This window comes from Drechmeria coniospora, chromosome 01 (genome assembly GCF_001625195.1).
Source record: "Drechmeria coniospora strain ARSEF 6962 chromosome 01, whole genome shotgun sequence".
NCBI classification, from domain to species: Eukaryota; Fungi; Ascomycota; class Sordariomycetes; order Hypocreales; family Ophiocordycipitaceae; genus Drechmeria; species Drechmeria coniospora.
The window spans coordinates 6,194,726-6,218,886 of record NC_054389.1 but is presented as its reverse complement, the minus strand read 5'-3'; the positions used below and the strand labels follow the sequence as shown (position 1 = coordinate 6,218,886).

Below are 24,161 nucleotides of genomic sequence, written 5' to 3'. Positions count from 1 at the left end.
CAATGTCTACAGCTGAAGAAGTAGCATCCAGTGCTTGCTTGTCTATGCTATTGTATCTAGGTCTGGCCTGCTTGCGACGGTGCCTGCCATCGACTGACCGCGACCTGCGCGGGAGATGCGTTCACTGACGCGTCGGGATGAAGGCAAGGCCAAAGACGTACCGAGCCGATAACAGGAGAAAAAAACGGCAGAAAAATCTCTCGGAGACGACGGGAGCAGGCCTGCTGCTCGGTTGCGCAGGGAATGACGGTCCAACCCCAAGCATACAGGTATACTCGCGTCCCATCTAGACGGGCAAAATTGCCGTAAGCTAGCAATCATGCCCGCCGACGAGACATCGAAAGGCCCGATATTTGCCCTCGCTTTGCTTTGCCTGAGCGTCTAGCCTCTATTCCACCTGACTGTTGGCTCGGGCCTTTGCCACATGCACCACGCCCTGCATGACGAGGAGGAGAAGGAATCGCGGTCCGAACACGGCTGGTTTCTCCCAATGCATGCCCTCTAATGAAAAAGCGAAACAGGAGAAGGGAACGGAGGAGAAGGATGAGAGGAGACAACAGGATGCATGCTGAAAATGAAACTCATGGAAAGGGAGAAGAGTGATGAAGAAAACAAAAGAAGGTCAAGAATGCAGAGCTGTGGCGGACCTGAGTCGGTGACTGCACCTCGACAACGCCGTACGCCGCGATGATACGGAGCCGTGGTTTCGTTCGTGTCCGCGAGGAAGCGTAATGAGAATGTATAGTAGCCTCGTTCATTCATTCGTGTCTTCGATAAAAGCCAGGCCATTGATCATGACGAGCATCGGTGAGCGTGTTGTCGTGACGGTTGCCGTTGCCGTCAGCAGGTGCCGGCAGCAGTCGCCTCGTCAGAGGTTCGGGACCTCCCGGCCATCAGCAGCGGCGTGAGCCGTGATGGATTGGCCGAGTAGAGATGGGTGATCCAGGCGTCAAAGCGGAAGGCAGCGAGCGGCGGCGTGCGCGATGACGGGCAGCCGATTATCGAAGACAGCACGGTTCAGTGGTCGTTCTTGTGCGTGGAGCGACCGCTGTGGTATCCCGAGTCGGCATAGCTATGCGGCGGGGCATGCTGGGCGCTGCGCGACGTGTGAAGGCTGCAGGCGTATCCGACGTAGATTGTGCGGGGCTGGACGCCGTGACCGGGACGGCCGTAGGATGCGCATCGGTCGATGGCGTGCTGGTAATAGAGACAGCGGCATGCGGCGTAGAGTTCAACAAGCTGATAGCACATAATCACCGGGCCGGCGTGACCGCTTGGGACGTCGCGGTTCGGGTCTAGGACTCGAGGTGGAATCGAGGCAGACGGGAGCAAGCGATGACCAGCAGCGGCAGTCTTGGCTCCGGAAGCAAGGCAAGGGAACGGCACGGTTCGTGCTCGGACGGAAGACTATCTATCAACGTTGAAGGACAAAGGCAATGGCCGGGACGGGGGAGCCAGTTTTGTGCACGAATTCTTGCATGCCTCGACGGAAAAGGAGAATGAGAGAGCGGTGACAAACAAGGAAATGGAGGGTGAAAAGAGCGTGCCGAGAGCTACGACGGAGGTAGGATAGAGGGTCGGCGAGGGAGAAGAGGGACGAGGGACGGCAGTCTTATACTTGATCTCACGACGTTGCAGCATGGCCGTCGTGTAGGGTCTGCGCGCGAGACCATCAGCACTACCTACCGCGAGGCTCTCCGTCCATGGCCGGGGCACTCGCCATCCCACGTGTCGGCCTGGCTCGGCCTCGCTTGGCCTAGCCTTGACGGTCTCGCCTTCTCGATCGTGGACGGTTCGGTCAAGGCACCGGCATGGCGGGCTCGGACGGGAGGGAGAAAGTACGGACGGGCTTGCTGTGACTAACTCGACAGGTGACCGAGGTGACGTACGGTACGGTGGACGGTACGGCGCAGAGTCTAATGCAGGTGGACGAGCCATGTCGCAGGCCCCCCCCCCCCCCCCTTCGATGCGAGACGGAGCGAGGCATACGCCAACGCGAGGGGCTGCTCGTGGCTCATGGCGCAGCGCATGAGTGAAGGCGGAGGAGTTGCGGGCGGAACGGTGGAGGAGGCCTGCATTGTCGTAGCACACGGTACGTGTACCGTTGCGAGCTTGGTGGGACGAGTCACCCTCACCGTCCGTTCAGTCAAGGTCGCCTCACATGCCAGGCCGATCCTTGACCGGGGGGGGGGGGGGGGGGTGGGCATCGTCTGCCTGGGTTTGGGGGCCGGCCCGGACTCGAATTGGGAACGAGCATGCGCGTGGATACGCCTCGTCTTCAGTGCCGCCCTTTCATGGCGGGCTGGGATGGCGGTCGCGATTGATTGTCGCCGGGGGGGCTTGCGGTGCAGCAATGGCGAGCGATGCGGGAGAGACGAGACGAGGTGGTCATGGACGTTGCTTGTCGAATTGGATGATGCCAAGGTGTTTGTCGGAACCTGTGAGAGAAGAAAGAATTTCGCGTGCATGCACGGATACCGTGGCATCCGCCCTAAAGAACAGCACTGTGGCGGTACAAGGTGCACCAGCCATTGCAGTGCAGTTGTGGCGCATCTGTCAGGCTGCCTAAGTAAAGCATTAGTGGGTGTCGACGTGCTAGAGGCTGGTGGGTGTAAGTATTACTGGAAGTCTGGAACTACTGGGCCTAAGTACTAGGTAGGTAAGTACTAGGTTTTATGTAGCTACGTATTAGGTACTACTCCGTAACGTATACTTAATTACCGTAAGTGTACGGAGTACTGTGGTTGTACTCCGTAGTGATGGTCGACTTACCGTACCAGGTGGTGCCGCTAGATACCTAGTATCTAGTACCTAGTAGCTGCCTCCTCCCGCTGTGCCCAAATATAAGCCTAGCGGGCAAGTGTCTACCTGGAATTACAGCACGGTACCAACACATGAAGGGGAGCTTGACGTCGGAAGTGGACATCAGATCGAGCATGGCGGACACGAGCAGGCCTTCCACGGTGCTAGCGCGATGAAAGCCAAGGATCAGGCAGCAAGGACAAACGGTTCCCGACACATGCGACCATTGTCCTTTTCTGCGTGCAAGGTCTAGGCTTGTGCGGAGTACGGCTCTGCTTACCTGCTAGGTGTGCTCTGTAGGTGTACTCTGTAGGTGTTGGTACTGATGTGCTCTGGACGCCGTCTCCAGACTTGTACTTTAGTACTACGGGAGTACATACTAGTAGGTACCACCTTTCATGCAAGCAACCCATGAAGGGTGACGTAAAGTACTAACGGAGGACCCTAAGTAGTAATTACCATGCAGAGTATGATTGCATGTCCTGGACTCCGTACCAGCACCTGTATCAATGTGATTCAACACACGCACATGTATTAATACTTGCCTGCCAGTCCGGATGTAGAAAATAGGCACCTGCCCGACCCCCCGGTCCACTTCGTCCGATGCAGCCGCGCACGCTATCCGGCCAAGGGCGATGATGACGGCATGCGGCGACGGTCATGACTTCACCTTGCCGCCGCCTCCCGGACTCGCGACGTCGGACAAGCTCCCAGGCTGGTTGCCTGGCGGGCGAGCGCATTGTAGCCTGCTCTCGTCGCTCCGCATGACGGGATGACCGGTGCGCCGGGATCAGCGGGCGCGAGAGGAGGGCGAGTCGTTTGCCGCGACACTCTCTCCGTTGTTGCTTTCGCACCGACGACAATCCATCCGGCGGCGTGACACCACACAGCTGCAGGTGCCTCCCTGGGCAGTCAAGCTACCTCTCACGGCCTAGGTTGGCGGGCGAGGAAGTGACAAGGTTCCCTCGCCGTTGAGCTATATATAAACATGGCCGTGATCTGCCCGGCAATCGTCGTGCATTCGACCAGCAACCGGGGACCCCCCCATGACGGAGGCTGCGGACGGAATGTACATCCGGAGGGCCATCTCTCGCGCCCAGTGCCACGTCGTACGGCGGCAATTACCTTCCCAAACGCGCGAGACGCGTAACCGCAAGGTCGAGCAAGGTGCCGGGGCCGGCATCCTACCTGCCAGCAGTGCCAATACACTTTGTCTCTGCCGCATCAGTACGGAACGTGCTCCGTGCCGGGCAACCCAGGGCCATGCTGGGACTCGCGCGAGCCACCATGGTGGGCGCCATCCGATATCCGCGCGCCCCGCACACCGGCCATCCCGCCAGCCGGGATGGAGCAGTGCTGCGGCTGTTGTTCCATGAATAGCCACTGCTCCGTCGGCACACGGCCGCTTTCCCGCACCCGTCCGTGTCCATCCGTCGCCATCACGCTCGTCCGAACGAACAACAGACGCCAACCAGCCCACCACGTGACGGCCGCATGCCCTGCTGGACTGAAAGCTTCAGCGTCTGGCCATTCGCCTCGTCCCCTGAGCGGAGTAGGATCCTCTTCGCTCCCGCCGCGAGGGAGGTCGCCCGTGGCTGGCATCGCTCGAAGAATGCGTCCCAGCACGGCAAGTTGATGGCAATATTTCTGTCCATGATGCATGCGGTGCATGGCTTGATCAAGGCAGGAGGACCATGTTCGAGGCTTGCAGCTTGCGCTTGCATGGACAGCTTGTGCCGCACATGTATGGAGAACAGTGAGTTGGATCTTACTTACATTCCTAGTGGACAGGAAGTACCTCTACAGGTATTCTAGGGAGCACCGCGTGCGAGATACGTGCGAGACGGGTACCTACCAATCTGCTACGTGCCCAGGTACCTACCTCGATATACTGATACTGGCTACCTCTACAAGTATATACCTGCTTTGAGTGGCATATGCGGGCAGATAGGTGCATGCACAGATTTTACAAGGAAAGCCTCGTTTTTGCTGATTGCTGGCGGAATCAAACCCATCCCATCATGTCAGCCTCGTGCTCCACTGTGGAGAGCAGCACAAGTACTCCATGCAGCTACTGTACATCTACGGAGTACTGTAAACCTACTAGGTACTGTACTTAGGCCACCAGTCGCTCGTTTGAAGGCCTCTTGCATGAATAATAGTACTGACTACCTACCCACCTACCTACCTACTGTAAGTATGCACCTTAGTAGGCACCGTATAGGGTGTGGGGTGGCAAAATTGTCGATTCATTTTGTAGTGGAAGCGCAACCAAAGTTGAACTTACTGTACCTACTAATTATGTCCCTATTACTTGCCAAGGTACAGGCACCAGCTACCGACCATGCTCCTGTAATTAGTGCCTGGTATTGGGTCTGGGCACTTGTGTCCTCGATACTATTTACTTGTAGGTACACTACAGGCGCAAATAGGTGCACAAGTACTCCGTACGGAGTAAGTACTCCGTACTGATACTTGTACTCCGTACCCCGTACCTACAACTACTGCGCGCGTCCCACCCTTTCCTACAGTAGGTACGGTACTTGCATGGACCGTACATGTATTTGCATGTGCGAATGCTGCATGGACACGGAGCAAGCACATCAACAGTCGTACTCGTTCATCGGCATGCAGGGTGATACATGTACCTACCTACCTACCATGGTTTGGTGCGAGGTGCTGTTGGAGGTACCTTGAGCCGATAGATGGCTGCGCCTCTGCCGCTGGCTCAGGCTCCTCGCAGGGCGTCCTGGCAGGTAAAAAATGCGGTCCTGCAGTGCAGTACCTACGTTAGTACTCCGTAGTGGAGACGCCGTGTGCCTTGCAGCGAGCGAGCCCTGTACTTTGACCGTGGCAGGCCCAAAGTACCACCAAAGTGCTCCGTATGCGCAAACGAACCGTCCGTGACAGTACGGCCACCTCAACTCCCATGCTTAGGTGCGGCAACCAAGCCAGCGGGCGCCGCTGAGGGGAGACGGCCTGAGGGGGGCAAGGGTGTTCCGGCATGGACCCGTCTCGGCCGCCGGCGACTCCGGTCCGGTCGGTACGAGATATGGCAATGTGCGGCGAGCTGAGTGCTGCTGCATAGGCCCTGAGGCGAGTCCCCGCGTGCAAGTACTCGGTAGGTCTACCATCTACGACTACCTCGTCTCCGCCTTGAGCACACGCCTTGCCCCCCTGGATTAGACCACCGGACCGGTGACGGATGACTCTTGCTGCCTCCGCATTCTGCATGCGCCTGCGGCAACCGAGAGCCTTGATCCACCAGGCAGCAGTCTCTCCGCTGTGAGTGCCATGCATCCATGCTTCTTCAGTGTGCGTCTGCCATGCCCGTTCGTAATGCCCACATACAACCATCCTGACCAACTCCCCTCCCTCTCCCCTCCCTCTCCCCTCCCTCTCCCCTCCTCTCCACTCCGTGCTGTCCGGACAGGCCAGGAAACCTCTGTGACCCCCCGGCCCCCCAAGTAGGCATCCCCTGTCTGGGCACCTTGCTCGGATGCCTCCCGATGGATATGCACCAAGTCTTGTGGACTGTGAATGGCGCTCGTGCTCGTGCCTGGAACCTGTTGAAACATGCATCCCCTTCCGGCTAGCCATCGCTTGTCCTCTCCGTACGGAGCACCAGTCTCCCGAAGCCCCAGCAGGGACTCTGCCTGGCGCCCGTGTCCGGCATCCCCTCCGCACTCCGCCCGGCTCCTCTCTTACGCCCGACGACACCACAACAGTCGAGTTTGTGCCTACGCCTTGATCGCAACCGCAGCCACCGTTAGGCAGGCAGTCGAGGAGGCAGACCAGCGGAGACAGTCGAGGAGGCAGACCAGCGGAGACGGTCGAGGCAGACAGGCGGCGGGCAGGCGGCCCTCCAACGGCTCGTCAAGCGACGACAATGGCCTGTGGGCTGAGACACGTGTCCATCGCCGCACTCCACGGACCCTCTCCCAGCACCCTCCCGTTCTGTTCGCCTTGCTCGCCATTCCGTCGCGTCCGCCGCCATCCCGCGGCTTCGTTGTTCAAAGCGCCATCATTATCCATCAGTACGCACTGCCAGATGAAATCACCGTCAACCTCGCTCTCGGTGCCGGTCATGGCAGTGCCTGGTTGACATCCAAGTCACGAGACCTCACTCAGGGGTTGAACTGCTTGACACCCAAGCGACTCCGTGACGTCTTGCATAGACCTCGTCAAATATCTGCAGAGTAATGCGAAACTGCCCTTCTCCGTCCCTACTTGGACGGCCACCGCAATGCAACTGTGCGCCTTTTCCTCCCATGCATAAAAAAGATATCTGCAGCCACCTTGGGCATATCACTGAACGCCTTCGAATGGTATAGCATACAGCTCCATGACTCACTTGAAACACCTCAACAGTCAACGACCCCCCTTCCCGGCCCGCACGATCCTGGTCCCAACGTGACCTTGCAGATGCGGCATCACTGTGCTGCGTTGCCGCAAAGTCGATCCGCCTCGTCTCGCCATGACGAACAATTCTCCGCCCGCAAAGAAAATGGAAGAAAGAGGAGGTGGTGCTTGTATCGACCGGCCCGAGTGGTCAGTCCGCCATCCATCTGACTCGAATGGTCGGCATATGCGACAACCAGGCGCAGCATGCGCAGCGATGGCAACCGATCGTTTCCGAATAGCCCTCGTCTCGGCAGCGCCGAGTCCCGCGACTCTGCTTCCGAGCACGAAGCGACCTTCGGATCCGGAGTTCCCGCCGATGCTACGGTCGGCGGTTCATGGCCATCGACGCGCCCGCGGCGGCGGCGGCAAGATCTTGCTTTCCGCTCACAATCCTCCCAGCCGCTCGAGGGAGACCGCTGAAGCCGCCGCCGCCGCCGCCGCCGGATCCGCCGGCGCTCGTTCGCTTGCTCATGCTCGAGGCCGTGGCGCCCGTGGCACCCGAAGCCCGTCTCGAGGCGCCGGAAACAACCCTGAGAGGGGTCATGCCCGTCCGCGAAGGGTGGAGGAACGCTTTGCCCATGGGTGCCGGCGGATCCGGCAGTGGCCGCGGCGCCGACACCGTGTTCGCACGCTTCACCGGAGAATTCTCGCGCGTCGGAAGTCGCGGAACCATGACCGGCTTCTGGCCCGTGATGAACTCGTGACGCACCGCGTCCTCGGGCTTCAGCCGGCGGTCCGGGTCCCACCGCATGCAGCGCGACAGGAAGTCGACAAACGAGTCGTCGTCGCACCGGAGAACCTGCTGCAACGTCTTGGACGACGGACGCCGCCTGCGCCCCTTGGACGAGACGGTCAAGCGTGGCTTGCCCATGGAGTCGAAGAAGAGCTTCTTCCGCGTGCTCTTCTCGATCAGGTGCTTTTCGGGCGGCCCAAACACCTCCATGATGCAGGCGAGCTGCTCCTGCTCATTCTCGCCCGGGAAGATGGGCACGCCCGTGTAGAGCTCGGCGAGGATGCAGCCGACGCTCCACATGTCGATGGGCAGGCCGTACTGCATGCCGAGGATGACCTCGGGCGATCGGTAGAATCGGGATTGGATGTACGTGTACACCTTTTCCTGCTCGAAGCAGCTCGAGCCAAAGTCGATGACCTTGATCTCCGAGTGAAGCGGGTGCCTGAGGAGGATGTTCTCGGGCTTCAGGTCGCAGTGGATGACCCTGCGCTGCTTCAGCAGCATCAGCGAGCTCAGCATCTGCTTCGTGAAACGCCGGATGATGCGCAGCGAGAAGCCCCGGAAGCCGTGGGCCTTGATGAACTCGTAGAGGTTCATGTCCAGAAGCTCCGTCGAGATGCAGAGATGCCCTCGGAAGTAAAAGTGCTGCGTGAAATTGACCATGCTGTGCCTGTTCTTGGGATCCTGCGGAGGCGAGTCAGCGGGAGCGCACGGACGGACGGATCTGCTCGCCTTCGACTTACCCATTCGCGGAGCTTCTGAAGAATGTTGACCTCGACGAGAGCCTGCTGGTGGAATCGCTTCTTGTTCCGGATGATCTTGACGGCGACGAGAACGCCAAGCTTGTGGTCGATGCACCGAACGACTTGTCCGAAACTACCCTTTCCGAGGACGTCTACGATCTCGTACCGATAGGCCAGATGGTCGCCCGGAACGATGGTGTAGTCGCCACGCTCGTCGTCGTAGCCGAAGTTGGGCGCGTCCGACTGCACGTCGCCGACGACCTTGCGAGCGTTCTGCGTTCCGCAAAAGTAGACGTCGCCGAAATCGACAATCTCGCCTCGTTCGTAAATGTTCAGCATGGCGATGCGGACGGCTTCGTGCGGGCTGACGCGCTCCTTGGGCGTCGCTCGCTCCCGCAGAGCATCGAGCGCCTTGGCGGCAACCTCGGTCTCCTTCCGGCGAGAACCGAGCTTCCGCATTTCCTCTTCGGCCACGACGTCATCCCTATCCAGATCCTTGGCGGAATACAAGGTGGCGCGCAGCGCACCCATCGACGTCCTGGGCTTCATGACCTTGGGCGCAATGACCGGGTTGCGCGTCACTGGCACCGTGTTCGAATCGGCAGCCTCCTTGCTCGCCCACGTGTCGCCCCTGGCCCTCTCCTGGGACGCCAGGTTGGTCGTCAGGCTCGCCGCGGAGTCTTTTCGCCTCCTCGACTCCAGGTAGCCGCCGTTCGAACTGGCGACGGCCGGACTCGGGATCGGTGGCTTCGCGGCCGACAAGCTGCCGGTCGTCGCCGAGGCCGTGAAGCGGGGCGGAGGAATGCTGTTGTTCTGCGGGTAGTACGGCACGGCGGACTTGTTGGCGGCATCGCCGGGAGCGAACGTGGCACCGTTGGCGTTCCCCTGCTTCCGACTGACGCTCGGCATTCGCACCATCGGCTTCGACGGCGGAGCCTCGGGCTCGCCGGGGGCCGAACCTGGCGGCGGCGGCGAGGCAGCCAGCCTGTCCGCCGTCGGCTCCCTGGGTCCGGCAGGTTTCGTCTGTGCCCTATCCTCGAAGACGTGGCCGGTGAGGGTGACATAGTCGGCACCAGTCTTGGACCTCTTCAGGAGAGCATGTTCGAAGCCCCCCTTGGGCAAGGAGGACGACAGAAACGGCGACATGGTGGGCTTCTGGTTCGCCTCGGACAGGTTGGCGGAGGAATCCGACGAGTACAGGTCGGGCGGCGTGGGCGTCAGCCGATGGGTGCGGTGGATGGAGGTGCTGCTTCGAGGGGGCGGCAGCTCCATCGTCTCGTCGTACTTGCCCTTGGCGAAGAAGGACGACTTCGAGGCCGTCATGGGCGTCGTCGGTGTTTTTGGCTGGCGCCGCGGCGGGGGAGAGCGCGGGTTCGGGCCCGAGCCGGTGTCGTCCTGCGAAAGCGCGGCGGGGGGTTTGGGGGGGAGATGAAGAGGCCCCATGTTGAGAGGTGGCAATCGAAGGGGCGGGAGTTGCTTCCCCGGCCGGGTGCCCTTCTTTTCGTCCGCATTCGACGGCAGGACGGAGCTTTTCCTGGCGCCGTGCCTCTGCTGAGACTTGGTGGGCTCGGGATGGACGGGCATGCTGATGCTCCCGGCAGAATTGGAGTGAAAGCCGAGGACATCAACGGCACCGAGGCCCGGCTTCTTCTTGTCGGCGAAGTAAGGATCTCCCGGTGACCCCTTGGGGGACTCGAATGCCTTGGGTATCGCGGGGACGGGAGGGACGTACTCCTCGTCGTCGGCGGGGAGAGGGTTGTGCACGACGGTGTGCTTCGGCGGCGGGAGGCGGGAGGTCGAGGCCGACACCGGCAGGCGAGGCTGGAAGGATCCGGCAGAGGTTCGCAAGGGGTTGGAGCTCGTGGCCGAGCCGACGGACTGGACCGAGCCGTAAGATTTCCTGTTGGCCGCGTCCGGCGTGGTTCGTGCAGAGGAAGGGGTGGCGGGCGTCCTGCGAGGTATCATCGACGGGGAGCGGGACTCTGCTCGAGCGTTCCTCGCGACGGGGGGCGGAGGAGGAACACCGGGGAGCAGGTTGAGGCTCTGCGACGGAGGCACCGTCGAGAGTCGCTTCATCCTTCGCGTGTCGGTGGGGCTGACGGTCCTCGCGCCCAAACCGGTGGCGTGGGAGCCATGGGGCGTGTTGCCGGGTATCAGGGACGCCCTCTTGCCGCCCGACGATGGCGTCGACCCCTTGCCGGCGACGAGCGGTGAGCCCTGAGCCAGCGTCGATAGGCGATTGTGCTCCGGCGTGAGGTTGGACAGCAAGTTTGCCTGGCTCAGTCGCATCGGTGGTTGGACGGATTTTGCCTTGGTCGCCCGCGAGTTGGCGAGACGGCGCGACATGTCCGGCGGGGTCATGGCGGCGCCGTCGATGGACCTCCGAGAATGACTGCCACGATGTCCTCTTTCGGCAAGCAAGCCGGGACGGTGTGCCGGCTGGTTCCGGGTCGAGAGGTCCGTGTCTGATTTGCGCGGCGGCTTGGCCATCATGTTCGCGTTGGAGACTGGCGGGTAGTGACTCTGTCGACGGCCGCGTGCGGCGACGGCAGGCATGGCCGCCTCGAGGGATGCCGAAGCTGACGAGAGGTTGGAGGAGGAACTCGGTTGCCGGCTCGAGGCGCTAGGTCGGCGGACGATGGACGCGGCACGGGCAGACCAGCTCGTCGGCGGCGGATTGACGGCACGCCCCTGGGCCGCGGCAGGGGCGACGGCAGGTCGCTCCGCGAGATTCATGTTGGCCGATGGTGTCGGGTCGGCGATGCTGGCCCCCCGGGTCGGCGACGAAAACGGGGTCAACTTCAAGTCGGTCGAGGCGGACTCGATGCTCGTGTGGAGGTCGTCGAAGTTGACGGACGGCAGGAAGTCAAAGGAGGCTGAGGGCTTGGCAGCTTCTCTATTCTCGCCATGTCTTTCGAAAGTAGCGAGCGAGTGGTGATGACCGGAGGCGGCGGCGAGCATCGGGGCGTTGTTGGCAGAGACGAGGCGGATGCCGTTGGCGGCCGAAGGAAATGACTTGTCGGACGTCGAGTTGCTGCTGCCGCTGCGGAGAGCGAGTCAGTGCCGGGTCGGCCAGGTTTCCCTTCTCTCGAGTAATGAAGAAGCAGAGGGCTACCAGGGGGGCGGGGGCGAGCGGTCGAGAAGCAGGCAGGCCACAGGTCGACGGAATCAAGAAGCCGAGGTGCTCGGCATGGGCGGGGGATACAGCAGGGGAGAGGAGGGGACGAGGGAAACGGGAGGCACTCACAGGCGAGTCGGGGACGAGGAGTTGGCCGTTCGAGGCCCAGCTGGTGCCTCGTACCTCAGTGTCATAGAGCTGAGACGATGACGAGGTCGACAGACGGCGGTTCAAGACGCGGCTCCGGCGTTGCTCGTCGTCGCTGGACGGACGGGTGACAGCCTCCGTCCGGTGAAGGAGCTGAGAGCATGCGAGAGGCTACCTCATTCCGCGGGCCGACATGAGGGTGTGACGATGGACCGAGGCAGACTCGCTTCGTTGGTCGTTGCTGTCGTCGCGGGTGCGGGCGACAACGAAGAGGCTGGCGAACGAGCGGCCCAGACGTGGCGTCGTGCCTTTCGGGATGGTCCAGGGGAAGGACGGCGTGGTACGGATGGAGGGCTTGCAAGGTGAGGCGAGGCGAAGTGAGGCGAGGCGAGGCGAGGCAGAGTTCGATTCGGGTTGCCGCGGTGGTGTTTTTCAACCGTACTCCTCGCATGCGGGTGAGGGACGAAAGAATGGGCTGGTGGTGGATTGGATACAGAATTGCGGAGGAGCTGTGGGCCCTGAATTGGGTGAGCAGGTGAGCGATGGCACTGGCCGAGTGGCCGGTCCAGTGGTTGGTTCATGCCACTAGCCAGTCCTACGGCCAGTCCCCCGGCCTGTGCTGTGGCCGCCGGCCCAGGGCTTCCAGGTTACGCCTGAAATGGAAAGTTCAGAAAGCACCAATTGAGGTTGGTAGTGGTGCTCACTGGTACACAACAGAGCACGAGTGCTCAGTACGCCGTAATACTCTGTTTTCTCTCAGAACGTACGCATACCACCAGGTACCACCAGGTACCACTCATGTACCGGCTGTAAGTACTTTTGCATGCACAGTGACCTGCACGCCTACCACGACATACGCATCAACGTACCATGCTAGTACATGTACGTGCACGTGTAGCGTGGTTTGTCCACGTACTAGCACTGGTGGCTGCGAACGAGGTCAGAGGGGGTTGCCGGGTACGGTAACAGCCACCGTTCCTAACGGGCGACGACGCCTGGCGGGACTAACGTTGCTTAGCCCCTAGCACTCGATGTTAGTGACCAGGTCCTAGTACAAGCAAGTACGCAAACTGGTGGCCCGAGTAATACCTAGGTAGGTAGGTAGGTACCTGTACGAGTCCGGCGGCGGGCATCAGGTGGTGGTGGAGACCAGCAGGTGGGTGTGCTCGCAGGTACCGGCTACAAGCGTGACGCACAGAGCCGGCCGAGGCGGTTGCTACCCTGTCCTGTCGAGTTTAATTTCTGAGTGGAATCGCCGGCTTCGACAGGAAACGCTGATGGGATGAAGCCTTTGCTCGGACCGGCCTTGACGCAGCCAACCAACAAGGGGGGCCGTCGGGGAGGGTAGTTACGACGCTGGCCACCCAGAGGCACCAGGGGCACCGCCAAACGGACCAGCATCAACCCACCCAATGCACGCTCTACTCGTGTGCGAGCGACCTGGCCGAAGCCCGTTTGTTCGTCATTCGGCATCTTTGCCCCTTCAGCATGAAGCCTTTCACCGAGGAGCGCTCTTGAGGGGCTTGCCATGGCGACCGTGTCGAGGGTAGTTTCCAACCGAAGGCAAGCCGCCATCGGTCACGTCCGTCGCACGAGGCTGGGCGGGGTGGCGTGGTGTGTCGTGATAGTACTTGCGATGGAATGGCATACTCGTTCTCCGCGCCAGACGTCGACGTCATTCGATAATCCATCCGCTCTCGGCACACACACACACACACACACACACACACACACACACACACACACACACACACACACACACACACACACTTTCTCTCTCTCTCTCTCTCTGTCAGTCTTTTTTCTTTCATTCTGTATTATTGTTGACGGTACGCTACGATCTCTTAACTTGCAACTAGGAAGATGGAAAGCAACATTTCCTCTCGTCGCCTGGGCACCGTGCGCCGACATGGCCGGAAAGTCCAGTACTCGTCCCTGCCACACTCGACCCTGCCAACTGAATCGCCAACAGCAGCGGGCTGGTCCGAAGCTAGACCCATGGGAGGGTTATCGTCGTAGTAAATAAAGAAGGGAGCCAGGATACGCTATGTTCCGTAGTCTGCCCGTCCGTTCCACAACGGCACGGGTGGTTTGCTGAAGCCCTTGGAAAGGAGGACATCTGGCCAGGGACCATTCGCAAGCAAGGCAAGCCCTCGGTACCATGACTATCTGACATCTGCCATATCCGCACGAAATGTTGTCGTGTACTACACTGCCAGCCGATGTTCAATACCCAGAAGGGATTTCATATCGTCAATGCCTCGCAGGTTGTTTATTTTTCGCATCTTGATCGCATCTTGATCGACGTACTCGTACACGTAACCCCTCGCACAGTGTGCCAATCACAACGTACTGGGCGAACCATGGTGAAATCTGAACCAAATAAGGCCAACCTCAAACGCAGGCACACTACGGAGCACACTACTCGGTACATAGTATGACATGCAGTACTCGCACTATGCAAAAGTACACATCTCAAGGGGCGTCCGGTACACTGGAGGTAACCTGAAGTTTTTATTCGACCTTCCGGAGGTTCCTGGTGCCAGCCGCAAATAGAGATGATCTCGGTGCAAACCAACAGGCGTGACAGCTGAAGAAAGAAGAAACTGACCGTTCGTGGACACAATATGATGATGGTGTGCCGGCAGTACTTACGGAGAGCAACGAGTAGGCGTGCTGTACATGCACGTACACGACCTTTTGCATGCATTCGATCACCGCACCCGATGATGGCCGATTGTGCTCGCGACTGCAATAATGGAATGCTGCTCCTCGACTCAGTCTTGTTGTTGTTCGCCGTCGATGCATGGAATCGCGGAAGATCAAAGACGGGAACCGACAAACCTCAAAGCACGGAGTCGTCACTGGCGGCAGCGCTAGCGTCCCCGCCCGCCACGGAACGAGATCATGATCCGTCTCCGCCTCCGCGCTCCATGCCTCGACCCACACTGCTGAGCATTCCACCTTGGCAGCTTCAGCACCCATCATCCATCCCATCATCACCTTCGACCCCACCCATCCACGGCTACCATACACCAACTCGTGCCTACGCCTTGCGGTACGGCTACACCGACGCAGACCAACGTCGGCCGACACCTTACCCGTCTACACGTGACGAACCGGGGACTACACACGCACACCTCCATACATCGCCGAACGTCCACCACCTCGACGCGGCACGAGAATGTCCTAGACGGGGCACCATGGACGACCTCACCGCCGAAACCGCCAGCAAGCGTGACCAGGCGGCATCGGGCACCTCAACCCCCAAGGGCGGCCTGCTCGGCGGGTTCGCGGCGATCCGTGAACGAGCCGGTCTTCAGGACCGACTTGTCGAGAAGTGAGCGCTCCATGGGCACCACCCCCCTCCCCCCCTCCCCCCTCCCCCGCCCCTCCGGAAATGCATCCGCTTCCAGCCCGCCTTGACGACGATTCTGTCTGCTCCCGGTGCTAAACGCCGAGGCTCCCTAGACTGCTGCAGCAGGTCATCCCCGTCGACGACGACAATGGCCCCGACACGCCCCTCACGACGGCCGATGCCGGTGCCGCGTCGGCGTACTCCCAGCGGCCCAACTTCAACCTCACGACCATGTCCTACAACTTTCGCCAGTTCAACTCCCGCATCGGCGTCGTCTTCCTCTTCCAGGCCGATGCCGTCCGCCTCTTCTCCTGGGCCAAGCCCTCCCACACGCTGTCCTTCCTCGCCGCCTACTCCTTCGTCTGCCTCGACCCTTACCTCCTGCCGGCCCTGCCGATGATCCTCCTCGTCCTCGCCGTCCTCGTGCCCTCGTTCGTCGCCCGGCATCCGGCGCCGCCCAAGGGCACGCTCAGCAGCGAGCAGAGCATCGGCTACTCGGCGAGCGGTCCGCCCCTCGCGCCGGCGGCGACGGTGCGGCCGGCCAAGGAGATGAGCAAGGACTTCTTCAGGAACATGCGCGACCTGCAGAACAGCATGGGCGACTTCAGCAACGCCCACGACAAGATCGTCGAGCTGCTCGTGCCCGTCACCAACTTCAGCAACGAGGCCCTCTCCTCCACCATCTTCCTCTTCCTCACCGTCGCCATCGCGGCCATGACCATCGCCGCCCACATGGTGCCGTGGCGCATCATCTTCCTCTTCGGCGGCTGGGCCCTCGTCGGCATGGCCCACCCCAGCGTCAAGGCCGTCGCCCACGCGCTGCACGAGGAGCACCTGCGACCGCGCGAGGAGGAGGTCAAGGCCTGGTTCGACCGCTGGATCGCCGACGACGTCATCCTCGACTCGGCGCCCGAGACGCGCGAGGTCGAGATCTTTGAGCTCCAGCGCATGTCCTCGGCCGGCGAATGGGAGCCCTGGCTCTTCTCGCCGTCGCCCTACGACCCGCTCTCGCAGGTGCGCATCGCCGGCGACCGGCCCCGCGGCTCGCGCTTCTTCGAGGACGTGCTGGCGCCCAACGGCTGGGAGTGGAGCGAGAAGAAGTGGGCGCTCGACCTCTGGAGCCGGGACTGGGTCGAGGAGCGCATCATCACCGGCGTCGAGGTCGAGACCGAGGGCGAGCGCTGGGTCTACGACATCTACGACGACCGCGAGGAAAGGACGGGCGTGGTCGAGGGCCCGGCCGACGGCGGCAAGGCCAAGGCCAAGGCCAGGCCTTTGCCGAGCTGGGAGGAAGGGTCGGACGGGCGCGAGGCTCGGGGGGACTGGCGACGACGGCGTTGGGTTCGCCTCGTCAAGCGAAAGGCCGCACCGGCCGCGGGGGTCTGAGTTGATGACGATTGTACGTACAGTACCTGCTCATGGCGACGGCCACATGCACATTTGCACCATTTTCCATTGCACACGAGGCAGCACAGCACTAGGCACACGAGACACGCATGATATTAGACTTGACCCATCTCCGTCTCTCCACCAGCCGGCATTGACCCCTCCGTATCGTGGCCCGCCATGGAAGACGACGGTCCGCTTAGCGACAAGCCCAGATGTCAAGTCAGATGCGGTGAAAATGGCGACTCGTTTGCTCGACGATGGCAACCAACGAGGTGACAATGGTCGAAGTCGCAGACGGAAGCAGAATACGACGGTGGCGACGGTGGTGGTGTTGGTGACGATGGAGGTAGAGACGATGGGGGTGGTGACGATGGGGGTGGTGACGATGGGGGTGGTGACGGCGCGGGTCACGACAATGAAAGAGGCCGCTGCAAAGCACAAAGTGACGGCTCGAGAGCTATTCAATCACCATCTTGTCCAGAATCTTGAGGACGCCGGCGGCCTTGCCCTGGCCGGCGTCCATCTCGATGGCCGTCTTGCGCGTGCGTTCGATGAGGGTGGCGAGAACGGCGCGGGTGTAGACAAAGGTGCCGGTGCTCTCCATGTAGGAGACGGCGTAGCGCTTCACCTGAATGTCCGACGTCTTCTGCTTGAGGATGTTGATGAGCTGCAGGTTGGCCGGGTCGGCGCGGATGCTGTGGATGATGGGGAAGGAGAATTTGCCCTCGGTCAGGTCCTCGCAGATGCCCTTGTTGTTCGTGTACTCCTGCGACGACAGGTTGAGGTAGTCGTCGCGGATCTGGTAGGTGAGCCCGATGAGGTTGACGAGGGGCACGCAGTCGATGCTGGCCTTGGACTCGGCCTGCATGAGCTTGATGCCGAGGCGGAAGAGGCCGCCCGTCTTGTTGCCGACCATCTCGAGGTAGTCCTCCTCGGTGGGGCAGGTGAGGGTGTCGCGCCAGAAGAGGTCCATGCCCTGGCCTCGGTGGAGGTTGACGAGCTCCTCGGCGAAGATGGTGATGGCGCGCGCGTTGTCGAGCTTCTGGAGCTCCTGCAGGGCGAGGTAGCAGGTGTAGTTGGCCGCGTTGATGGTCTGGGCGACGCCAAAGATGCTGTGGGCGACGGGGAAGCCGCGGCGCAGCTCCGACGAGTCCTGGACGTCGTCGATGAGAAGCGAGGCCTCGTGGAGCATGGCGATGACCTTTGTGATGACGTCGAGGCTCTTCGAGGGCACGTCAAGCCAGACGTTGAAGGCGGCGATGAGCTGGGCACGAAAGTCCTTGCCGGGGTGGCTGGTGGCGTAGTCGAAGGGCGCGCGCACCACCTTTTCCTTGTCGCCGGTCCAGGAGCGGCGCGGCGTGAAGTTGAGGTCCTCGTGAGCGTAGCGGTCGACGTTGGGCGGCCCCTGGCGGGACTGCTCGTCGGCGTCGGCCTGGCCTTGGTGCTGCATGATGGCCATGGCACCCGAGCTGAGCGTCGGGGCGCGCCAGTTGGTCGTCTGCCGCTGCTGCCCGAGCCAGTCGGCCTCGGGGACGGGGCGGAGGACGGAGGCCTGCGGCGTCGCCTGGCCGGAGCCGTGGGTGTCGGCCTGGGCGTTGAGGGCGAGGGAGGAGCGGCTGTGGAGGCCGGAGCTGGAGGTCCGCGGCGGGATGGCGTTGGGCGAGGCCAGCGGGTTGTTGAGGGCGCTGCGGTGAGGGTCGAAGAACTGCTCGCGGGGGCTGTGCGACGTCGACGAGGGGGACGAGGGGGACGAGTCGGAGGGTGCGTCGGCGGAGGCCGCTGCCATTTTGTCGTGCTTCGAGGACGGCATGCCGGCAGGCAGACGCGCAATCGGCGTGGGGCTCGGCGTGGGGGGTGGGTGCCTGGCACGCTCTCGGGGGGGGGAGGGCGGTTTGATAGGATGCGTGGGATGAATGAAAGGCGGAAGAGGTGGCGATGACTCCCAGTCCAACGGCGGGCGGCCGAGTATTGATTGGTCTTGCCTGGTACCGTCGAGAGAGGACCAAGGGGCTTGCTCGCCGGCCTTGGCCGAGGGGGGACGGGGGTTGGGTGTGGCGTGTCGTCGGCGTGCCGTCGGCTGCGAGGCTCGAGACTGCTACTCTATATGCCGTCAAGGGACGCCGGCAGACGTGTCAGCCCATTGCTGCGTCGAGATGGGGCGGGCGGATGCATGTGCTTGTCAGGCGGCCGCTTCGGGATGGTGGGCTGGAGAAGGGAAGAATGCCAATCGATGGCTTCCCCGGGCACGAGCAGGAGGGAGGGGAGCGGCAGAGGGCCCCAGAGAGCTGCCTTTGTCCGGTCCGCCCCGTCGAAGCGCGCCGTGACGCCGACAGCCGAGTATGAGGACGACGACGTGTGGGAGGGAGGATGAATGTATGAGCAAACGAGCCTCGGCGGATGAGGAAGACGGATGGACGAAGGGGAGGGGAGAGAGGAAGGTGGTGGTGATGGCGGTGGTGCTCGTAGCAGACAGCTAGCTGTGGGAGAGTTGGGCTGGCGGGGTAGGTGCGAATCAAGCGCCGAACGACAGGCACAGCAAAATACCGAGATACTTGCAGCACGCCGCGGTACTCAACTTGGAGGGAACCTGGCATGCCATACGGCACTCGCTAGAGTGGTCTTTAGGCATGCAATACTTGCTTTACTTACCTTGCTTATACGCTAGGAGTTGGCAGATTTCCTCTCTCACACCTGCGAGGCCGGATGTCCGCTCTGTTCGCTTCCTCCAGCCTGTGCAGGTTGAACTCGAGATGGCGAAGAGGGGGCGCTACTAATACATTGCAGATCAGAGTGAGAAGACAATAGTACAAGTACGGTGTGAGCAAGCTGGTAGTTGCTTGGGGGGGTTTTTTTTTCAACCATCGTGGAACAATTCGATTACGTTGCGTCCAAGCTCGGGATTGGTTCGTATGGCCTCTGAACACCCTGAAATAGCAGACCTGGAGGTAATAATACAGCACATGCACGACTTACTACTGGCGCGAAGAGGACCAGTGGTGCTGCGCTATAGGTCCTCTACAAGTAAGTACTAGGTACCTACATAGTACGGGTACTGGTACGGAGCAGAGAGAACCTGCCGATAGGATAGTGGCAAGTAAGTACAGTACGGTAAGAACCTACGGTAGGTAGGTACTTGTACCAATAATTAGGTATTGGTGCGATTCTGGCCGTGTGATTTTGGGGAATACGAGTACGAGTCCTCGTATGGGGTAGGAGTACGGAGCACAAGTAAGTACAGTACTGTACTGTGCCTTGTGGTAAATAACCAATGTGGACCAGGTACCAACAAGGGCCATCAGCAGCTCACTTAGGTACTGCTTAACCAAAAAAATTCCCAGAAACAGGAAGAGCAGCTCTAGGGTAGCAAGAAGATATCAAGTCTATGTAGCTCTCAGGAAACACAAATAATTACACCTCAAGCATCTACTGGAATCAGTCTATTATTTTTACGTCGATATATAGCGCATGTATATTATAATTATAATTTAAATATAATAGAAAATGAATATTATGGCTGTTGTGTGTGCTTGCTAATAGGATGTAGTGAATGAAGTAATTATTTTGTACTTGTAATAAATAAGACTTGAACAGTACTGTGTTGCATTGTGTGATACAAAAAAATCAATGATGTGGGATACTAGGAAGGTACAAGGCTAGTCTCGTGGACCCATAAAAAGATACCTGGACCCAGTCTATTATTTTGGTCTACTACCAGTAAGCACTCCGTACTGTCACACTAATCATACGATTAGTTGCATAAGGCCTCGGATTAGGGTTAGTCCGAGTAGACCTAGCTACTGTGTCCTAGTAGGAAGGATACTGTAACACATAAGTAATATAGGGAGATGTGCCCATATGGACAATAGACCAGTTAACCGTTAGGCCAAATGACCAAACTGTCAAAAGATCCGCCAGTATCCGCACTTAGTGCGGGTACTGCACCTCACATTCGCTTACAAGGCCTACGCCTATGGCGCGTCCTATAACTACTAGCCTAATCGACTACTGCACTATAGCGACCGAAGGCTAATACCAACCAAGTCTACCAGTTGCATACACAAACTATGCAACTAGTAGTATGCCTCAACCAGAGTATTTGGAACTGCATTGCGTACAAGCGGATCGTTTGGAGATGCATTGTCTGGAAGCAGCCAGAATCACAACACGTGCACATTATACTGATCGAGGTACTACCTCACAGGTATAAAATGGTCCTACTTTTCCTGTACGTCTCTTAGATAGAATATCGCAGCAGGAAGGAAGGAAGGGAGGAAGAAGAACACACACTCCTTTGTGAATTGCATTCTGATATTACAATTTGACTTCTTCAATTCTGTGTTCTCTGCCCAGTTACTAACCGGTGCCCGTCCTGCTGATACTAACAGCTTCGATTGATTTCTGGATTGGTTGTATATTTCATCGCATCCGCAACTTCCACCGCGCCCGCCTCCTGCTCCCTCATTGCTGGCCTTCCCTCCCTGCACCCAGCAGCTAGTAGTAGCAGGTGTCGACGACGCGACGTCTCCGACTTTCCTAATCGCGACCCTATCCTACCCTCGTCATACCTTCATCATGGCCGAGTTCGTCAGTGCCCAGATCTTCGGCACGACGTTTGAGATCACGTCCAGGTACTCGGATCTCCAGCCCGTTGGCAGGGGGGCCTTTGGCGTCGTCTGCTCCGCCCGTGACCAGCTCACGAGCCAGAACGTGGCCATCAAGAAGATCATAGAGCCCTTCAGCGACCCTATCCTCGCCAGGCGCACATACCGAGAACTCAAAATCCTCAAGCACATGAGGCACGAAAATGTCATCTCGCTCCGCAACATCTTCATCTCCCCCCTCGAGGACATCTACTTCGTCACAGAGCTCCTCAGCGCCAACCTGTACCGATTAATCACCTCGCGACCGCTCGAGAAGCAGTTCATCCAGTACTTTCTCTACCAGATCATGCGCGGCCTCAAGTACCTGCACTCGGCCGGCATCGTCCACCGCGACCTTAAGTCGAACAACATCCTCGTCAACGAGAACTGCGATCTCAAGATCTGCGACTTCGGTCTTGCCCGCGTCCAGGATCCCCAGATGACGGGCTACGTCTCGACCCGGTATTACCGGACCCCCGAAGTCATGCTCACGTGGCAAAAGTACGACGTTGAGGTCGATATCTGGAGCGCGGGCTGCGTCTTGGCCGAAATGCTCGAGGGAAAATCCCTATACCCGGAAAAGGACGACAAAAGGCAGTTTGCTATTATTACCAAGCTGCTCGGCAAGCCCCCGGATGATGTAATCGGTGCCATCGCGAGCGATAGCAAGATGCACTTCGTCAAGTCTCTGCCGAAGCGCGAGCGACAGTCCCTCGGCAGCATGTTTAAGAACGGAAGCGCGAGCGACAGTCCCTCGGCAGCATGTTTAAAAACGCCGACGAGTCAGCCATCGACCTCCTCGAGCAGATGCTCGCCTTCGACCCCTCGACGCGGATAACGGCCGTACGCGCCCTCTCCCACGACTACCTCGCTCCGTACCATGACCCCACCGACGAGTTGGTGGCCGATGAAAGGTTTGACTGGAGTTTCAACGACGCCGACCCGCCTGTACTTGGAAGATTATGATGTACTCGGAGATCCTCAGTTACCACAGCGTCGAGCCAATAAACCAGTAGCGGCCCATAGCCGGGCAGCCGCTTTACGGGCAGCGGTCGACGGTAGAGGTGTGTTGGATACCGGTCGGTACGGGGTGACGAGCGACGAGCGCCTGGTGCGGAAACCAGGCAGGCGCGCACACGGTTGATGCCGTTGATGCAGACACACTTTATCAATGGCGTTGGGAAGCTTCTGGCGAAGGAGAGGAAGGGCTTGTGGTATGTATCACAATTGTGATTCATGTACGAAGATTTCAAGAGGTTATGAGCCCGGAAGGACTACACTAATTCCAGGAAATCATTTCAACTATCGCACCCAGCTGCTAACACTTACAACAAGTACTGCTTATTATTGTATATCCTAAAGCATTTCAGCTATCGCACCCAGCTGCTAACACCTACAACAAGTACTACTTACTATTGTATCTCCTAAAGCATTTCTGCTTAATCCCTGCTAGTACTACTAGTGGAAGACCGAACTACTAGTACTACTACTCCGTAGTATAAAGGAAAATCGAAAAATATTCTAGTTACTAACTAAATTGTATTTGTATTCCCAAAATGGATTCCACCAAAGAAGGTCTAGAAACTGGGTTATTCCTGCTGGGCTCATAACCTCTAGAAATCTTCGTACACAATAGTACAAAGATAAAGAAGAGGCGTAGTGGAAGTGTAGTAATACGGACTATACAACCAATCCAGAAATCAATCGAAGCTGTTAGTAACAGCAGGACGGGCACTACTAGTGTTACGGAGTCACTAGGCAGCTGCTCTAGAAATCACAACGAAGTTTATTAAAAGACGAAGGGGGAAAGGACTGCTTCTCCGTAGGGCTTCCTTTCTGTGTGTGCCCTTTGGGTGAGTCTGTTTTACCCCTCATCTTACGTCATCCAGTCGGGCTTAGCCCGATACCATAACATTTGTAGAAATTAAGGCTATTTTATTTATTGAGACGTAAGTACGGAGTATGCTCCTATCGAATACGGCAACGAACTGTATAGTGTGACCAGTACTTACCTGTTACTAAGTACGTACTTACAGTACTTGACTTGTATGCACCAAGAATCACAGTACGAGCACACCTCGAATCACCTACAGGCCGCAGTATTTGTAGAATATCGTCCCTGTGGAATGCAGGGACAGGTGGCAGTAATAGTATACAGTGCCTCAAGACAAGTTCACACATGCATACTGGTGCATCTATCTCCAAGCAAGTACTGCATTCGGGGGTGCTTGGACTGTATTCCGCACTGTACCCTACGACGAGTGAGAGTCTGTGTCGGCGTAAGAAAACTTGGGAGCATTCCGCGCCACCCAAGCACAGTTTGTCCAAGGTCAGCCATCTTCCTGGCAATCCGAAACATAACGAGGGTTTCATTTATTCATGCGTCGTATTCCCCCAGCTAGCATAGGGCAAACAGGGTAATAACCGCAAACATACTACAAGTACGGAGTACTTTGTCATGCCTTTTTTTTTCTTCCCTGTGCGAGGGCGGTGAGCAGAGTACCGAAAACTATGTACAACTAAGTACTGTGCTGTAAGTACTTCAGTACAGTGCTCCGTACTCCGTAGTTGATCAACAATTACGCACAGTGCGTGCAGACCTCGGCACTTGCGCCCGCGGCATCCACTGTAGCGTCGCCCCCTGCGAGTTCCCGTCCCCGCACACCCGCCGTTGCCCCGTCAACCGCTTCCGCCAAAGCAACCCCGAGGCTGGCAAGCACCTCTTGGCATGCCAGCTGCCCGTGCCGTCTGTCGATGCCATTCGCAAGTAGCTCACACTTGCAAGTATGCATCCGTACCCGCTCGCTCCATCTTTTTCAAATCGTGG

At 59.0% G+C, this 24,161-nt stretch overlaps 7 protein-coding genes across 7 annotated transcripts; 3 read left to right on the top strand and 4 right to left on the bottom strand.

The window, feature by feature from the left end:
* Positions 1-1,017: 1,017 nt before the first annotated feature.
* Positions 1,018-1,938, bottom strand: DCS_01585 (uncharacterized protein; the record flags this gene model as incomplete). Its single annotated transcript, XM_040798917.1, has 2 exons — positions 1,018-1,407; positions 1,606-1,938. The coding sequence occupies 2 exons, from the start codon at positions 1,936-1,938 to the stop codon at positions 1,018-1,020; spliced, it is 723 nt and encodes a 240-aa protein (XP_040659800.1).
* A 2,088-nt stretch (positions 1,939-4,026) lies between these two features.
* On the bottom strand, positions 4,027-4,404 carry DCS_01584 (uncharacterized protein; the record flags this gene model as incomplete). The annotated part of the gene is made up of 1 exon (XM_040798916.1): positions 4,027-4,404. The coding sequence occupies one exon, from the start codon at positions 4,402-4,404 to the stop codon at positions 4,027-4,029; it is 378 nt and encodes a 125-aa protein (XP_040659799.1).
* A 1,974-nt stretch (positions 4,405-6,378) lies between these two features.
* On the top strand, positions 6,379-7,005 carry DCS_01583 (uncharacterized protein; the record flags this gene model as incomplete). Its single annotated transcript, XM_040798915.1, has 1 exon — positions 6,379-7,005. One exon carries the CDS (start codon positions 6,379-6,381, stop codon positions 7,003-7,005), a length of 627 nt encoding a protein of 208 aa, XP_040659798.1.
* Positions 7,006-7,525: 520 nt separating this feature from the next.
* Positions 7,526-11,994, bottom strand: DCS_01582 (uncharacterized protein; the record flags this gene model as incomplete). The annotated part of the gene is made up of 3 exons (XM_040798914.1): positions 7,526-8,623; positions 8,683-11,725; positions 11,930-11,994. The coding sequence occupies 3 exons, from the start codon at positions 11,992-11,994 to the stop codon at positions 7,526-7,528; spliced, it is 4,206 nt and encodes a 1,401-aa protein (XP_040659797.1).
* A 3,156-nt stretch (positions 11,995-15,150) lies between these two features.
* On the top strand, positions 15,151-16,691 carry DCS_01581 (uncharacterized protein; the record flags this gene model as incomplete). The annotated part of the gene is made up of 2 exons (XM_040798913.1): positions 15,151-15,287; positions 15,419-16,691. The coding sequence occupies 2 exons, from the start codon at positions 15,151-15,153 to the stop codon at positions 16,689-16,691; spliced, it is 1,410 nt and encodes a 469-aa protein (XP_040659796.1).
* Positions 16,692-17,151: 460 nt separating this feature from the next.
* Positions 17,152-18,480, bottom strand: DCS_01580 (Geranylgeranyl pyrophosphate synthetase; the record flags this gene model as incomplete). The annotated part of the gene is made up of 1 exon (XM_040798912.1): positions 17,152-18,480. The coding sequence occupies one exon, from the start codon at positions 18,478-18,480 to the stop codon at positions 17,152-17,154; it is 1,329 nt and encodes a 442-aa protein (XP_040659795.1).
* A 2,786-nt stretch (positions 18,481-21,266) lies between these two features.
* DCS_01579 (Mitogen-activated protein kinase HOG1) lies at positions 21,267-22,300 on the top strand (the record flags this gene model as incomplete). The annotated part of the gene is made up of 2 exons (XM_040798911.1): positions 21,267-22,013; positions 22,085-22,300. 2 exons carry the CDS (start codon positions 21,267-21,269, stop codon positions 22,298-22,300), a joined length of 963 nt encoding a protein of 320 aa, XP_040659794.1.
* Positions 22,301-24,161: the final 1,861 nt, after the last annotated feature.